The sequence below is a fragment of the Pygoscelis adeliae genome, unplaced genomic scaffold, assembly GCF_000699105.1.
Source record: "Pygoscelis adeliae isolate BGI_AS28 unplaced genomic scaffold, ASM69910v1 Scaffold94, whole genome shotgun sequence".
Taxonomy (NCBI): Eukaryota; Metazoa; Chordata; class Aves; order Sphenisciformes; family Spheniscidae; genus Pygoscelis; species Pygoscelis adeliae.
The window spans coordinates 2,931,131-2,949,318 of record NW_008824547.1 but is presented as its reverse complement, the minus strand read 5'-3'; the positions used below and the strand labels follow the sequence as shown (position 1 = coordinate 2,949,318).

Here is an 18,188-nt window from a genome sequence, read left to right as displayed (position 1 = left end):
TTGGCAAAGCCTGCTCTGTTATCTACAAACTTTTGAGGGCAAAGTAAGCATAGTAGACCAATAGTAGTGATCGTTTCCTTGAACAGCAAAGAGCTTTTGGCAAAAATATTTTGGATTAAACATTAATTGCAAACTGTTGTTCGGCAACGGTCCTTGTTGTTTATAGACTGTAGTGTTCTCACATTTCTAGCTGCACTCCAAATAGTGTCAGACAGCACAGTATGTTGGAAAGCTTTATGTTAATCAAAGCAGATATCAAATTGTTTGCCCACCCGTATTGACAGTTTGATTTCAGAAGTCATTTGACACTTGCAAATTTGAACGCGGAGCAATGCAACAATTAAATTCATTCATGCCTCAGTGTGGTCTTGTGTATTTGTGGATCCTGATCAGATGTTCCACACACCCCTTCTCCTAACCAGCAGTGTTTTTCTTGCGTGATGTGTATTCTTTGCCTTGTGGCTTATTGTCCATGTTGTTTATTCAACAGGTTGTGCTGTCTTGGTGTTCTTAGAGTGAGTTAACCATTTCTGGAAACCTACCAGACAAGATCAAAATGTGGGGAGACCATCGACAAGGGAACAGAATGGGGTCTTTTCGGTAAGGATTTGAATGTACAGTTTGTTTCAGCAACGTTCTTAAATACAATAAGCCATAGGAACTTTGTGTTTGTCAGTATTTCTGCACATCCTCCTGTAAGCAGACTATTTTGGTAAAAGTTCTGAGGTCTGCGTGGAGCTAGGTGTGATTGCCAAAGAATAGGCAAGTTAAGTGACAGTGTAACTTTCTGCATTTCTGTGAAGTTTTTTCTTTTTTTTTTTAACAACAGCTGCTTTTAGTATTTCTATTCCTTCTCCACACCACCTTTTCTAGTGGTACTTAGTTTAGCTGTTGTAAGCTAAGGTGATGATATGCCATACGGATTTTGGTGCTATGCGCTGTTAAGACCTAGAAGAGAAGCGCCTGATAGTGTGGTGTTGATTCTCTTCAACCACGGTGCTTGCCTTAACTTCAGAAATACTGGCACTTCCATTGGACACAGGATTTTATGAAAACTTGGAGAGTTTAGTTCTCTCCATGAGGTTAAGTAGACCATATATCCCCGTGTTCTTGGCCGTGCTCCTTCATAAGACATTTTTGAATGTCACTGGAACTGTTTTAAAGATTCGTATGCAACTGGATCTGCACAGCGTGATATTTTTCGTAGTTTATATTCCTGTGGTTGTTACTAGGCCCTGTGTTTGCAAGAGGGCTCTGGGTATAAAAATAAATAAATAAATATGGAGGCACCAAGATCTAGGGTTTTCCTCTGTTGTGCATAATTCTTCCATCCTTTGCTCACGTGTCCACCTCGGTTACTTGAATATCAGCGTGATAAAGGCACTTCCTCATGGCATACCTTAGGTTTCTGCAATAAGAATACTTCAAGTCATCGTCCAACTGTAATGTGTTGAGAAAGCTGATGGCGTTTGAGCTACAAAAACCAGTATCCTCCAGAACATGTCTTAATGGTATTGATAGGAGCGTGATTGTGTTTTGTGATCATATCAGTAGTGCTGTTCTGCTGATTTTTAAGTGGATTTTATTGGCATCATTCTTTACTGTATTGGGTGGGGAATTCTAACCTTGAACCAAGTTTTAATTACTGTTCTATGTGGTGGTGAAACAGGGGTGTGTAACTTAGGAAATCTGTATGTGGTTTGATTAACTGTGCAGATGTCATCTTGCATTCTGTTGGTGAGTGATTCTGTAGTGAAACTCGAAGAACATGACTTGCTGTAGTTGCTAAGGAAATGTCCACTGATCTGGGTAGCATTTGGTGTTATTCTAAAATGTGTTGATATTTTATTGTTCTGTTTTTTTAAAAAATGTATTGGAGCCTCGCTTAGATGAAAAATCAGGTAGCTCCATCTCAAAAAAACACCTCACTGGGTTTTGAAAAACTGTCTTAAGAGGAAACCTCTTATTGAGTGTTTTTATGCAGATATCAGGAGAGGTCACAGCTGTAGTGTTGTAAAATCGGTGTAAGACAGCCAGCCTGGAGGCACGAGCACAGGGTCATCTTGGACATTGATTGTTGGCATGTTCCTGTGAGGCATCCTCGAAGTCTGAACTGATAGCTGTCAGCATTTTGCCAGTTTAGACTCCAGCACGAGGAAGCATAAATGAGTCTCTGTAGTATGTTAATAGCGCATGTTTGGTAACCTCTGCTTTTATGTGCCTCAGGATGACGTGTTAAGTTAGCCGTTTGTAATACTGCCCGGAGAGCTTAAGCTCAAGCGGTTCCTCACAGGCGTGTGCTGGTGATGCTAATGAACAAACGCACTGGCTGGTGGAACCTTGAACAGCTGCAGAGCTGTGTGCAGTGCAGGACTACATGGATTGCTACCATCATTAACCCATTAATATTGCAGGTATTCCCTGTTGAGTGCTTCTGGAAATTGTGCTGAAATGGGAGCACCCAAGTTTACTTTCTCGCATCTGTCGTATGCTGCCTCATCTTAAACTGCCAAACATCAATATCTTCTGCGGATCTTAGACTGTTACACAACTCTATAAAAGTTTAGAGAAGAATGTGCTGCTGTGTAGATTTCAGACTCTAAGCACGTTATGAATAATACTGTCTTTATTTCTACAGTGGGAGCCAAGAAGAAAGGTTTGCTCCCGGGTGGAACAGGGAATATCCTCCTTCCCTTGATAGTCTTGCTCAAGAAAGACACTCTGGCAACTTCTCTGGCAGAGAATCACTTCCTTTTGATATCCAGGCACTCACAGGCCTCCTCAATCCTCAGTTTGCCAACAGAGAGGAACCTTCTTTCAGCTTTGGAGCTAGAGATGGACCACGTAGTGACTTCAGAGGTGGGGAGGGGCACCATGATTTCAGGGGCAGAGATTTCCCACCGTCTGACTTCCAGGGCAGAGATGAGTCTCAGATGGATTTCAGAGGTAGGGAGCCACCCTCTTCTGAGTATAGGGGCAGGGATATGTACTCTGGAGACTTCCGGGAGAGAGAAGGGCCACCTATGGACTTCAGAGGTGGGGACGTTCCTTCAGTGGACTACAGGAACAGGGAGACGTTCCGTATGAACTACAGGGATAGGGAGGCACATAATATGGATTACAGGGGCAGAGATGAACCTCCATCAGACTTCAGGGGAAGGGGGTCTTTTGATCTAGACTTCAGAGGACGAGATGGATCTCATTCGGACTTTAGGGCAAGAGATGTGCCTGAGTTAGACTACAGGGGCAGAGAGCATTCCTATTCAGACTTCAGAAATAGGGATGTACCTGATTTGGACTTCAGGGGTGTGGGCACCTCTGATTTGGACTTCAGAAACAGAAATGCACCATCGTCAGACTTCAGAAATAGGCACAGGTCCCGGTCTGATCAGGATTTTAGGAGCAGAGATGTGGCTCCTCCTATGGACTTTTCAGATAGGGAAATGCCTCCTGTGGATCAAAGCCTTGTAGATTTTAGGCGCAACCAATCTACTGTACCTTTAGCAGAAAGAGAGGGCTCTGGTTTAAGCGCCAGCAAGAGAGAGGAGTCTGCACTTGGTCTAGATAGAGCTCCCTTTGGTAGCCAAAAAGGAGAATTTCAACATTCAGAAGCACCAGCCAGAGAAGAGGAATCCCTCGGATTGGGTCTTGAAGACGACACTTCACACAATTTCCAAAATAGCCGTGGACCGCTTCCTACTCTTCAGGACCAAGAGGAGCAACCTCAGACCTTTGCTAAAAAGCAGCAACAGCAGCAGCTTTCTGGGGGGGAGCAGCAAAGATCCGATTCTGATCTTGGGTTAAAGGGTGAAGGTGGCCTGGATTTCCTTGGAAGGCAAGATACTGACTACCGAAACATTGAGTATCGCGATGTGGATCACCGGCTGCCAGGGCATCAGATGTTTGATTATGAACATGGCAAGTCCTTTTCAGAAGGAAAACCCAGCAAAGATTCTAGGCCCTATAAGAGCCTTCAGGTAGGTGGTTTTGTCAATTGATGTTTCTGTTAAACGCGTGTTGGCCACAGAATGGAAGGAGCTGGGAAGGAGTATTCCGTTCATATCCCATCACTTCAGTTCTATCCTAGTTCACCGTCCTTCTCTGAGATCATCCTCGTGCTCCAGGTTGTTTTAATGGGCACCCCTTCTATCTCAGAAGTACTTTCTTCTCAAGAGAAATGCAATTTAGCAATTGAGAATTGCTAAATACGTAGAACCAGATTTGGTTCAGAAAGTCCCCAAGTTGAAAATGACCAGACAGAGGGAGGATGTTGGGGGGAAGTAGTATATAGAACAACTTATTTTGTTATTTTCTTCTGGACGTTGCTTATGAGCACTACCAGAGAGCAGCTACTGGCTTGGGTGGGCCTGTGTAGAACAGCACAGCTGTTCTCGTGCATGCTTTGTTTTCCTTCAGAGTTAACTTTGAAATCTGAAGGTAATGGTAACTACTGAGTTAATAACTACTATTGAATTTGAATCTCCCACTGCTGGAAAGCAGAGAGAGGTGATTTGCCTGTCTTATTTTCCTGGACCTAGATCTCGCTGTACAGCTCAGTGAGCATAAGAAGCTAGTAATACAAGTCCTCCAGAGCTCTCTGAATCTTAAACAGTGCTGCGGTTAAAGATTTGAGCCAGTCTGCTTATGGGTCTTTGTCTTTGAATCATACCCTGCTTTATTTTGTTACCATTTGTGTATCTTGAGAGCTAGCATCTCTCATTTGTAAAAACCATCTTGATTGTGTGAACTCAAGGACCAAGATTACCGGACCTGTCCCAAATATATGAAGCCGAGCAAGCTCATTCGGCTGGGAGGAGTGCCCGAAACTGCCACAAAGGATGATGTAAGTGGGATGTCTTTCATCCAAAAACTTCTATCAAGGGTTTCTAAATGTACCATTTTTAAGCCTGGTTAATGTAGTTCAGATTTTCCCCAGGGAAATTCCAGATTTAGAAGTGATTGCAATGTTATTTTTTTATCTGATTATTCTGGTTTTTGGAGGGTCTGGAAGTGATGAGTTTTTCTGCAGTCACATGTGGGTGGTTGGTGGCTAAAAGCCTTGACTCCAGACTCTTTTTAACATGCCTTACTTCCAGCATTGCTTTATATATCCCAAATGTTGTTATTACTTTGTTGTTATATTTTGGGCTCAGTAGATGTATAGGGTCTAAGTGAACTTGTTCATTCTTAGTTACTTGAAATTGCTTAAACGGGATCTTATAAAGATGTAAAAGATGTCTGCTGCTACTGCTGATTTTAGTAAAAAAACAAAAAATAATCTAGGCTATAAGGTGAAAGAAGCTCCCTTTCCACAAGCTTCCACTTTGAATTAGGATGTTTTTTTTGGTGGCAGTTCCAGACAAGAGAACCCCTACGTGCAACAGTTTTTGCTAGGGTTAGCTGTGATGATCAGAGCTTCTGAGGCTTGATACTGGAGAACTCATGACAGAAACTTTGTCCATCAGATGAAAAGACTCAGAACAGTCACTCCACGTCCCTTGATTTTCTTAAAAGCAGTAAGACATCTCTGACTTTAAATAAGGATCAGAGGTGAACTGTCTGGCTGAAACCAGCGTGATAAACCTTTGCACAGTTGAATTGTGGTGTAAATGGTACTCACTTATTTAAACAAAACCCAGAAATACTTCCCAAAACTCAATGAACACTTCTCAGGTACTGCTGGAATTTAATCAGGAAAGTGTGTCAGTTTGTAACAGAGTTAACCTAGAAAGAAAAGAAGTCCTGGGGAGAGAGAAATGTATTTTAGCAAGTGCTTTGCTTTCTGAGGTTTGATTTTGGAGACTGAAGTGGGTCTTGGTTTTCCTGTAGATTCTCAACGCTTTCCGAGGGCCTGATGGGACACCCGTGAAGGACTTGCGACTGAAAGATTACAGTTCAGGTGAGAATGCTTTTCTAGTGCTTCTGGTTTCAAGTTTACAAAAGGGTATTTTTCACACCGATACTCACTTAGGCAGTTTGGTTGAAGTCTTTGGTACCATAATTGCAGGTATATTCGAATGACAGTGCCCACTTACTTTTGTAGTTTGTCCTCTTGTCTTCAAAACTGATGGCTGTGCTCACTGCTACTTCAGAGGTAAAGCATGTGTCCTGGTGCCTCTAGAGAGAGATGTAGGAGCAGCAGGAAGACAGTAAGGCTGTTCTAATAGCCATCAAGAGTAAAGCCAATACTGATATGGGACAGCAGGTTAATTCCTCAATGGATTTTTTTAAATTATTGTTAAATCCTTTTGGATTATTCTACCTCTTGTTTCTGAGATGGTCTTACTGTGGAACATGTCCTGCTCAAACAGTGTCCTCAGGAAACCTGATACATCCTAACATTTCTCCTTCGGTAACATGAAACTGTTACCCTTCTTAGATATGAAGACAGGTTAAAAAAAGAAAAAGTAAGTTTTATAAGCAAATATCCAAATACTGGGTCTGGATGCTCTTCCTCCTTCAAAGAATAAAGTTTTGCTGTACTTCTGATCAGTATGTATAGGATTCTGAAGAAAGAAATATTTTACAAGGCTGCTTTGTGAGAAAGTTGTACTGGAACAAAGATGTGCGATGGTAGGAAATGCAGGGTGAGTCCTGGGGATTGGTTTGGATAATACTGGTAGGAAATACCTGGAAACCGTTTTTTTATTATTTTTTTTTTAAACCTAGGGAAGCAGAGGCTTCTACCTTCATCAGTGCTTTTCCTTATTACCGGTACGGGTTGCACGTGAAGCAGCTGGAATTCTTGGTGTCAATACATTATATAAAGGCTTCCTATGTGTTTAGTAGCTGGGGAGAGAAACTGGGGCAGTTGGGTATTTCTCAAGTATATTTTTGTTTCTGGAAGCTGTCAAAGGAGATTTCACAACCTTCTCATGAACCTCTGAACTAAAGAACATCCCTGTGTCGCATAATCTGGTCTGGCCCAACAAGCAGGGCTTGTCAACAGTCGGTCTTTCTTGCTTCCTTTCCTCTTTTCTAAGCATAGTACAGCATGGCTGTCGTCACCTGCACAACACTGACTGCAACCCAATAATTGCAACATAGTCATTTTTTGCCTGTGCTGATGTGATTTGTCAGTTGTTTTTTTTTCTGAAACACATCACTTTTCAGTCATAAATCAACTTGAACTGGGAATCTCTTAATAAGTCTCTTCTCATGCACGTTATTAGGACTTAACTGCCCTCATTAGAGAACTGTTATGTGCAGAAGCCCTAGTGTCTGCTGGTGGTCACATGTAATACGAGGGTTGCAGTTTTCTGCTGTCTCTCTAAAAGCTGCATTGTTTCAGTCTGTCTCCTCAGTTGCAAAGTTGTTTGGTTTTTTTTATCAGTTTTTCTGGCAATTGTGGGGAGGGAAAGAATGAAGTTAAAATTAGCTCATATTTTATGAGCTATTTAAAGCTGTTGTTTAACCCTGTCCAGTCAACACTAGTAATTTAAGCAGTGTAGCGTTATTCTAGGTTATGTGGATGCTCCAAAGACTTTGTTTTGCATTATGTCCTGAGGCTGCAAATGCAGCTTCTAATTTAAACAGCTTTCTGATCCTTCTTACGCAAGATGGATATGTCTAGGACAATAAAAGCTTCCTGAATTGTGAAAATAACTTCTTGAAATTGGGTAACTAGAAGCTGTAGTAAATTTAATCCAGCTTTTCACATTAGGTCATCCTATAGAGAAGTGTGTGACATGGAATTCATATTAACTTCTGAAAAGCTAAGCCTGTTTGAAACTAGAGGCCAGTCATGGGCTAAACAATGCTTTTATGATGGGGTGTGTATGTAAATATTCCTAAGAATTAAAAGCAAACTTGCTGGGTTACTAATGTCTCGTGGATACACCTGGGCCCGCTGACTGCATTGCTGTATTCAATGGCACGACGGCAGCCTGGCTCAGAAGAGTGCGTGCTAAGCCTGTCTGAGTGGGTTGTATATTTTTGAGTGCTGTCCAGAAATGTTAAAAATAACATTAATCATGAGTAGGCATGTTGAGTGTGTTTGAGAGAAGAATGCCTGCAGCTGTTGGAGAACAATAACAACAATAACAAATAACATGCAATTAACTCAAAATAAGTGGGGTTCGGATCAGTTTCACAAAAAGATAACACTTATCATAAAGCTTATCTCAGCAGCTTCAACATGATGATTCCACTGTATGAGCTTTCACAAGACTCCCTCTGTTTTGGGGGAAAATATATGGTTGGTTTTTCTTGGAAAAAGCAGCTCAACTTCTTTTTATAAAGCTCTTTCTTTTTATACGCTGTGTATGTGCTAAGGGAAGCGTATTTTCACTGAAGGTTGTGCTGAGCATGAAACTGTTCTTAATATACCTGGTGTGATTTTGGTATGCATTCAAGCTGTTTATTCTTTAGATTATTTTGTCTCTGAAGCCCACAGACTGAAACAGTGTCTAGATTTTCAACAAGGTAGTGAGAGACCTTAAGACGTGGCATAGTAATTCTATTTAAATCAAAAAGGCAGATATTTACAGACAATGATAAAATATCAAAGTCAGACTTTATAGTATTACTCTATGCAACATTAACTTGTAATTTCCATCAGCTAGATTTTTGAATTGCTGCCTATATGTTCAGACTGAAAGTATCAAATCGATTTGTGGGGGGAAGAGGGCTTCTTCCAATGTAATAGGTAAGCCTTGGCAGAAATAACTGTATTAGATTGTTGGCTTATATTTCAGCTTGCCTTTTCAAGTGTGTTTGGTCATGTCTGTTCAATTAATCATTACAAAGAATAAACCCTGAGGTGATAGTGGAATCTTCTCAAAGACCATCAGCTGATTTAGTCTGCAACATCTCCTGGTGCCTCTTGCTGCCTCGTGCGGAGGCAGAGCCGTGGATGTACTGCTGCTTCGGTAGATGCTAGTGGTGATGACTTGTCAGCAGCTCTCTGAGAAGGGATTGTCAGTAACGGCTTGTGAGCTCCCCCTGTCCCATCTGCAGGTACTTGTCTCTGCTCACTGGGCTCAAAGCTTTCATGTGGCTTTACATTGTGGGCCTCCCTCTGTGGAGCTATTAGTGCAGCGTGTAACAGCACCAGGCTACTTGCGGCATGGTGTCTGTCATTCTCCTGTTACTGTCTGTGCGCTTGTGTTGGTGCTGACTGCCAGAACTTGAAACCGATACCTTTTGAACTTCGAGGAATCTAACATGAACAGACCTTGTCCTGGTTTTGATTTTGGTCATGTTTTAGACTTACCTCCTGCCTGATTCTCATCAAGCTTTATTTCTACTTTCCTGACTAATGTCAAACATAAGCAAAGTCTGAGATATCATCTTGAGTGTCTGATGTGCACAGAACTCTTCGGCTGAACACACACGTATGCCCTGGAGAAGAGAGCACACAGAGCTATCTTTATCTTAAAGGGCTGCTTATGATGAGTCGTTCACCCTTAAAAGATGCTGCAAGGATGTCCAAGTAATAAGTGAAAACATGAAGCGTATTCTGAGCCTTCTGTTCAAATTGTTCTCCTGGACGCAGTCTGCGGTGGGACAAGCTTGGAACGTGTGTTTTCCAACCAGGATTCATGTTAGCGTTAGTACCAGCAGTTGGGAAAAGCTGTTCAGGGAAAGCAAGCCTGAGAAATTGCTGGCAGCCCATGAGGCTTTTCTAGCTCACTCTATAAGCCCATCTGGGGAACCGAGAGGTGTTTTTGCTGAGCTGGGAGAGCCTGGTGGAGAATAGACACACTGACCAAGATGGAGAGCAGCACGTGCAGAGAGGAGCTCTGTGAAGCGGACCTGGAGGGACCAGGAGGGACCAGGTGAGCTGGATTGCAATCAGAAGGAGTGGTGAGGTCTACCCCAGCCCCTTTATGTACCCTCTAAATTAGTGCAGCACTTCAGAAGTGGGGAGATTTGGGGTTGTTAACCCTCTTCTGACCATTCTGAATACTCACTTTTGAACCCTGGGTGGGGATGCGGGAACGCAGTTCTGCACCCCTGAGGAGCAAAGCACCCATGGAAATGGGATGACTGGAGCAGGGAGGAGCTCTCTGAACAGCAGTAATGCTTGGGGCCAGAGGGGTGTCCACATGGATACAGGTGGCAGATGCTGAAGGACAGGCATCCTCCTGTGGTAGAGGTACATGCAGGAAATGTAGTGTAACCTGAAAATGTAACTAACCTAGCAGCTGCTTAATGGCAGCTGCCTGCTCTATTTTGAAAAGCTTTTGTTTTAGCAAGTACTATTGGCACTAAACGTAATTTATTGCTTGCTTAGCCATCTTCTTGCACTAGCATTTATTTTTTGTTTCATTTCCCCAGACCTGGCCCTTATGTGGTGGTTGGAACTGCCCCCCTTATCCCTCCCTTTGTTAAACTTAAATTGCCTTGGCCAAGTCCTAGAAGAAACTGGATTATCTTGCTTGTTCTCACTAAGCTCTGCCACACTGGTGCCCTGTTAAATATTAATAAGCCCCTTAGATAAACCTTTAAAAGGTGCTTTTTTTTTTTTCCCCCTCCAAGTGCAGTCTGTCTTGTATATCAGAACAGTGAATCTTTGGTTTCAGGAAATATTTCAGGAAGCCTTTGAAATTTAAAATTGTGTTCTTTAGTGTTGCATTTTGCTAAAACTCATAATCTAAGGTCCAGAAGTTTACACTTAATAATGGAAAAATTGGTACAGATTTTTGGGTGGTGCACCTCTCCATACTAGGGATAGGTTCTCCATTTTCCATGTCTGGAGTGCATCCCAAGGCAGTGAGATCTCCGCTCCCTTAAAGCAGAGCTCCTGTTGTGGTAGCAGGCATGGCTATGCATTTGTCTGGCCCACATGTAACTGAGTCTTAGCTCCCTCACTGTAGCTGTGTGTGTGGGTGGGGTTTGGGCTAGTAATGCTCTTGGAGGTCAGAAGCGCTGGTGAAATACTGCGCTTGCCCCCAGCTCCTGCACGCCACAGGTGCCGTCATGCTGCAGCTTCCAGCCTTAGGCAGGGCTGGAAAGCTGAGCTGCTGCTCTGCATGGGGAGGGGATGTTTCTGGAGGTGTGCAGCAGAACTGTGCTAAACTTAGACCTTTTGTTTCCTTTCAGGAGTGATGCAGTGTCCTTGGGGAAACACCTCTGAAGGGTGGATTTGTGGCCAGCTAGCGGCTTCCTCATGAAGAGGGCCTGGCACCAACCCTATGGAGTCTGGTTAGGAGCAGATCCCACAAGGACTTACATTCTTTGGTTTGGTACAAAGAACGTGCTGTGGGTTGATGTGAGATGTCTCTAATACATGCTGTGGCGCAGAGGTGCGTCTTGCCTGTTGTGCTAATTACACAGAAGACAACTTGGCTCACCATCAAGGCTGGTGCTGCTGCACCACGGGAAGAATAATCTCCTGTTGCTGTGTCTAGTGCTTTGCACAGTGAAGATTGTGTGGCCCACTCTACTGCGTCAGCCACGAATAAGGGCACGCAGATCTCGGGCACTTGCTGAGAGCTGAAGTGATCATCCGCGAGCTCACAAGATGCTGTAGCACACATGGAGTTTCCTCTTGAGGCATGACCAGATCACCTGCTCATCAGCAGAGGTCTTCAGTCTGCAGGGGCTTGCCTTTCAGAAGCTGGGGAAATATCTTCAGTGCTGATCTGCACGAAGCAATTGATTCTTGTTTGTAGCCAGAATAGCCTGGTGAGGGCTAAAAAAGCACTTAATTGGAATTAGTCCATGGTCATCAATACCTGTCCTTGCCAGTTTTCCCAGCTGTGTGGGCAGTAGGCTTTTGGCTAGTCTTGCTTGATTTCAGATCAGTATTGTGTTGTCTCTTGCAAGCAAAAGGCGTTCTTGCCCATCTTCCCTCATCTGTGATGTGGTGGCTTAGGAAATAGGAAGTTCAAATCTGTTTTAAGTCAGTGTTTGTTATAGCGATCAACCTTGGTTCAGGGCTATAAGACCTGTTCAACAGAAAAGGCAACAAACACATTCATCCATAAAACATGCTCACAGCCTTTTTGACATGCAGAATCCTTCTCTCTGTAACCATTTTTACAAATGTGCTCACCCTTCTTGCATCTCCAGCACACAACTTAAAGGCTTTTCACAGTGTGCTGACATTATTGCATTGATTGCTTTTCTGAGTCATTTGTGCTAAATGACACATCGTATCTTAGGGACGTGGTTTAGTGGGCATGGTGGTGGTGGGTTGACGGTTGGACTTGATGATCTTAGAGGTCTTTTCCAACCTTAATGATTCTATTCTATTCTAAATTATTAAATTAATTAATGTATATCCTGGAGACTACGTTCACATTAGCAGCACTTTAAAACCAAGTTTCTGTCTGCAACACCTTCCCATGTATGCAGCTTCCAGCCCTCTCGTGGAGTTTTGTCATGGCTCCAGCCTTCCTTGGATTCCAGGTTTCTGTACAAGTATAATGTAATACTTTGTCTTTAATAAAGCTGCAGTGTGTACAATCTTAGTGTTGTGGGTTTTTCCCTCCTCCCTGCTGTGCTGGTGTACAAACTACCCTCCTTCTGGGCCAAGAAGGGTTGACGGCCATTTGGAGCTCTGACTGTTGTAGTTCTGTAGTTTATGGGGCTGCCTGTGTCTGCCTTTGAGGGCATCTCGGGCAGGTCCTTTCTGGGTCTTGCCCTCCTGGATGGAGGGAGGAGGATGGACTGTACTGCTCTGCCTTTCAGAATATAGCTGTGTTTCATGTCCTGTGGTTTCAGTGCCGTTCTCTTGTGCAGCGCCGTCATGAATGAGTGCATAAGAATGTGCTTTATACAGAGGGACAGTATGAAGTGGCAGGCCTTTTCCCAGCAGCCAGGTGTGGCTTGTAAATGCTCAGTCTTTGAAAGGAATTGGGGATATGGCTTGTTGCAGATCGTCCTGTTTAGTATTCAACAGGAAGCTTTTCTGGTACAGCTCTTCAGCTTTAGTAGCTCTGAACACCAATTTATCTGTGCAGTAAAGAGATCTGACAAATTTATGGACACTCAGGATCCACCAGCTGGTATTGAGAGAGCTCTCGGCTTTGGCTTCTGAGCTTGTGTTAGCATAGATAGATTGCCGCCGTTCCCTGCCGTGCTGCGGGGGTGCCCTCCAAGTTTTTAGACACTGCGGACAGCTTTATTTTCTCTGCTCGCCATGGAAGGCACTACACTGTTGCCCATCCTCACTGCAACGTTAAGACTCGCTGCATAAGCACAGATACAGCCACTACTGTGCATGTTCAGGAGCTCCTGGCTTCTTGGAAGCATCAAGCGTATTATGCCTGCTAATAATAGTACACTGTAATAGCACAGAGATACAGAGAAAGCCCTGTATTTTCCAGTATTTTCTTGTGGTGAGGTATTCATTCTTTAGTATGGATGACCTACATCTGCATCTTTCCTTGGAGGAAACAGGAAAAACTTGTGCACGGGGTTATGGGCGTATTGCCAAAATCTCCCACAGATGAGATAGCTCTTCCTATCGACCAAGGAATAGCAGATTCTCCGAGAACAGCGTGCAAAATCCTGTCTCCACTACCTGAGCTGTGCCAAGGTCAGCGTGTGAGACTGTGGATTCCTTCAAGGGATGTGGAAGTCCTTCATATTCACGTCATACTTTATGCTGTAGTTGCCTTTGAAGCAACAGAACTTTCTTCTCTAACATGGGTGAAACTCTGCAGAGGATTTCCCCAGCTGCACTCTGCTCTGCTGTGCTGTCTCAGGAGAGAGCAAGCAGCAAGAATATCCTTGCTTCAGTGGGCTGGCCATGGCTCTGCTTCAATGTGCTATCTCTCCGAGTCCTAGAAGTGCCCAAAACTGCAAATGCTTTTCTTCTGTGGTAGTTCTGTCTCATCCTACAGGAAAAAACACAAGTGAAGTGTTGTTGGGATGGTTGAGAAGCTCTCTGCCTGTGCAGACTCCATCAGTATCATCTTCTGCCTTCAGGCTTGGCCCCATCTGGCAGATGCAGGGACCTCCACCATGTTCACAGCTGGCCCAGCTGTTCAGTTTAGCCTAGTGTCTTTTGGTAACCTGTTATACAGAGTTACTTTAATAGGAGGCCATCTTCTTACCTGCCAGGCCAGAGGAGAGAGAATATGTTCATATTGCACCACGGGCAGGCAGGGGTTTTGTAGCAGTTGTTTTTGAGAAGGCAGGTGACGGTTCACCATGGACTTAAAGACGTGTAGATGTGGTGCTTAGGGACATGTTTGGTGGCGGACTTGGCAATGTTGGGTTTACGCTTGGACTCGATGATCTTAAAGGTCTTTTCCAACCTAAATGATTCTATGATAAGGTTACCTGATGCCTTAAGCTTGTAGGGGTGGGTAGTAATGTGACTTACTGCGTGCTCATTCCTAGAATTGAGGAGCTGGATCACCTCTTGAATTGGATGCCTTTGTCATGTTGCCATCGTGTCTGCTTTCCAAAAGTATCTTTGGTTTGGCATAGACAGGGCTGCCGTCATTATGCGATCTTTTCATTTGGCCTCCTAAAACTTCAGAGATATTTTTTTGATGTCTTCACACTGCTTACAGCCCCTATCAGAACAACATTATGGTTTTCCTTTATTTAGATCTTTGACATGACAAGCTATCGTGAAGTAACACATTACGATGTGCCAGTTGTTCAGTAGAAACTGTGTGTGTATAGAAACAAGTTTTATTTTAAATCTCAAGTCTTTGATCTTTTTTTCTGAAGCCAAAGAGCAGTAATTTTAAGTTAGGCTTTCAGGATTTTTAGCCAAACCATGGCATGCTAACAGGGACCTGCTATTTGTTGTCAAAATTCACTTCACTAAAACACATCTGTTTCAGAGGCAAAATATTCCTTATTCAAATGTTTGCAGAGCAGTTTCCTGAAGCTCTAAATATGTCCTTACTCCTAAGTGTTAAGTGATCATGCCCATTTTCAGTGCAGAAAACAACTGAGTGTGCTTTGGGAACATCCGTAAAGGACTGTGTATATGTAGAAGCACTTAAGGGGAAACAGAAGTCCTCTAGATTTTATGTGCATGCTCTCCTTGTGTTCTCTCTTCACCCGCCGTATACAGCCTGTAATACTGTAGACTTGCGCAGCTGAGAGGAAGTAGTTAAATAAGGTACAAAAGTCGTTTTACACAGTTAACCTAAAACATGGGGGGGGAGATGAGGACATGCATGTTTTGTGGCTATGCTAGGGCCAAAATCTGGATGAGTTCAAGTGTTGGAGGACTGTTCCCATTGGAAAGTTCATTTGGATAGTGTAACTGTGCTGCAGCATGCTCATAGGTTGCGTGGGAGGAAATACTGGTTTCTTTCCTTTTTGACAGTCTGTGTTGATCACATATACTTCTGCCAAAACAGAAAGCACTTCTTACTCCATTCTACATTTTGTGGATCCTGAAACTGTAGTATTGTACTAATCGGTAAATGAAGGATCAAATTAAGAAGATACCAGAATTTAGATCTTCATGTGAAACCTTGCATATGAATTTAGGCCAAAAGTAAAAAAAACCCATGCTGTAGTCTTCAGCAGTGTTTTTGCTTTGCTGGTTTGATCACTTTGGTTTTATTATTATGCCCTGAAGAATACCAGTGAGTGTCCAAGAGCTCTCATTCACAGGGGATGTCAGCTTACATTGGGATGCCTAGTGAACAAATTCCTGCCATTAGGTGCCTGGCCCCATGCCCCTGTCAAAATCCCCTGCCCTGCTTCTGGTAACAGCAGCTGAATTGCTGCGTTCTGACAGGGAACCTGTGTGAAGGCTTCGGAAATAAAAATATGCAAGCTCAGCAGCTGACACAAAGAGCTGAACCAGCCCTACAGAGCAGGCAGGGAAGAAGCACAACAGTTGGTGGCAGGAGCCCCTGTAGCTGCTCCCCCTTAAACCAGCCTCAAGTCACTTGGTTTTGTTTCAAGCGTTGTGCTCTGGGTAATGTGATTATTACAGATCGTGGAAAAATCAGCAAACGTTGCGTTTTGAAGGTGCTGTGTAGCAATGCCATTGTTCCACAGGCCTCCATTTCAGCGGCCTTTCCATCATGGTCTAAAATGGAAGGATGCTCTCGTGGAGCTGGGGAAGGGGGGCAGAGCAGGCGTGCTGTATCATCCAAGGCTGATGTTACTCCGTAGTTCTCGCAGACTGTGAGTGCTTGTCAGATCTATGCAAAGGGCTGGATCCGGGGGCAGGGGAAAGTGTCAAGCCCCCGCAGATCCTCATCAGTGGTTCGGAGCAGAGCAGCGGCTCCAGGCTGCTCTCTTCTTGCATCACTACTTCAGTGCTGTCTGTGCAAGGACAGCTCCTAGTGAATTGCAGAACGCTGCATCCCTCTGCAACCTGACCACAAGAGCTGAACATCTGGCCCGAAGCTGCTTTTTGGCAGGATATGGGGCCGCAGTTTCTGGTTTTGGTTTTCATTGTACATGTTACTGCAGCTATGCTTATTAGGGGGGTTGAGTTTGGTGGGGGAGGGCAGAGGTAAGAAAGCGCACAGGGAGAAATGTGCTGGTCTTCCCCTTAACTGTCTCCGTGTAATGCTTGGAACGATCCTGTAGTGTATGTTCCTCCAAGCATCTCTCAGCTTTTGTATCTATGTGTAACATTCAGCGTTGCCCTCTCAGTTGTGTCATGCTGCATTAAATCCACGTCTAAATGACTCATTCACTTCAAGAGGACTGGGATGTAAACTGCCTCTCATTGTAGAGCAAATAGAGTGAAAACTTCTGCAATCTTGCTTTCTGTCTGTCAGGAGACCCCCTTCTTCATATGCACATGGAAGTAAGATAGCACTCTGATCCTAGCTTGCTGATTACGGCAGCTTTCAAAAATCCTCTCCATGAAGAGGAATCAGGAGCCTTACAGGCTGACAAATACCATTCATGCAGCCCTTTTCTGATCAGGAGGGAGAGAAGTGACTCTGGAGTTCTGGATTTGAATAAGACTAAAATATAGCGTGTGAGCCTGCATGCTGCGCCGGGAAGTAGCAGAGGTGTCTGCCCAGAATGCAAAACAGTCTCCCAGCAAGGGGCAGCACTGCTCCTGGAGAGCAGCTCTCTTCTGCAGAGAGGAGGACTGCTTAATCTTCAAAATGTGATTTAGCGTGGCTGGAACTGCAGAGCAGAATGGATGCTGTGGGAACAGCTGGGTGAATTTGGTTCTGTCGACTCTGCCAGCTGAAACCGTACCTCTAGTTCCAGGTGCCCACTTCATGTAAGAATAACAAGTGGCTTTAGCTGCATTCCACCACAGATGGCGTGCTGCTGGCCTGAGTCTTTCACTGAGCTGAAAAGCACCCAGATTGATAAATTTCCCTCTAGTGTAATTATATTGGCTAAAATAATATCGGGAAGGGGAATAAATTCCTATGTGAGGTAGAGGAGGAGCTAGATTCAAATTGGAGTCTCGTTATAAAGGCCAATGTGCAAAGTCAGGATTGTGTCTTTATAACAGTGTGCAAAGAGCTCCCAGAATTTAAAATAAAAACCAGTAGGGTTTGATGATGAAACAGTTTTGTATGGCCTTGTCTCTGATGTAGTTAAGTACAAAGACGTAAAGAAAGAAACAGAGAAGGAAAAATTGGAGAGTGCAGCAAATGTTCTTTGGCATAGGCTTGGGGGAGATGGGGGTTGTTTTCCAGCAGACTGGAATGCCTTGCCTGAAAGAAGTGTGTGTGGAGTTACCTTCCCGTGGAAGGTGAGGGGCTGAAGCAATAGGAACAAGATATGTACCTGGTTTGAAGGTACTGGTATTAAGATGTGCATCTTTAGGAGAGGAGACAAGCTCTTCACCAGGACAGCTAGGTGCCTAAAATCCACACGCAGGCTGGCTTTCCTCTCGCTTCTAACCAGCAAAAAGAGCAGCAGGAGGAAGGAACCAAGCCTTTCCTCTCGCTGTTTGTCCGTGTAGAAGCATCTCAGCCCATGATCATCTGGAAAGCACTGTTTTGGAGTGAGGTGGCCTTGGCATGTGAAGGGTGAGGTTGTGACTTTAGGTTGTTCCTCAACGCTTCAGTTCTTGGAGATAGTTTCAACATCAAGGATTGTTCTTAGGATGGTCTTAGCTTCTGTAGTGTTCACCCTGCACTTTACTGTGGGACATAACATTTCAGCGCAGGTAACTGGAGTACACAGTTGAATCAGTGGGTCCCTTCTGCCACTGACTGGGATGACAGCTTTCCAAGGAGTGAGAATAGTAAAGGCTCTCTAGTTTCTTGCATCTAAGCTTAAGCTCCCACACCCTCTTGTTACATGTGCAATAACATCTATACCAA

At 44.0% G+C, this 18,188-nt stretch overlaps 1 protein-coding gene across 1 annotated transcript in view; it reads left to right on the top strand.

The window, feature by feature from the left end:
- The first annotated feature begins 487 nt into the window (after positions 1–487).
- RBM6 (RNA binding motif protein 6) overlaps positions 488–18,188 on the top strand; it is a 55,703-nt gene continuing 38,002 nt past the window's right edge. Inside the window, exons 1-4 of the mRNA XM_009321833.1 lie at positions 488–600; positions 2,639–3,977; positions 4,754–4,843; positions 5,830–5,899. Of these exons, the coding sequence (XP_009320108.1) occupies positions 557–600; positions 2,639–3,977; positions 4,754–4,843; positions 5,830–5,899 (1,543 nt within the window). The 5' untranslated portion in view covers positions 488–556. The remainder of the gene's footprint in view (positions 601–2,638; positions 3,978–4,753; positions 4,844–5,829; positions 5,900–18,188) is intronic.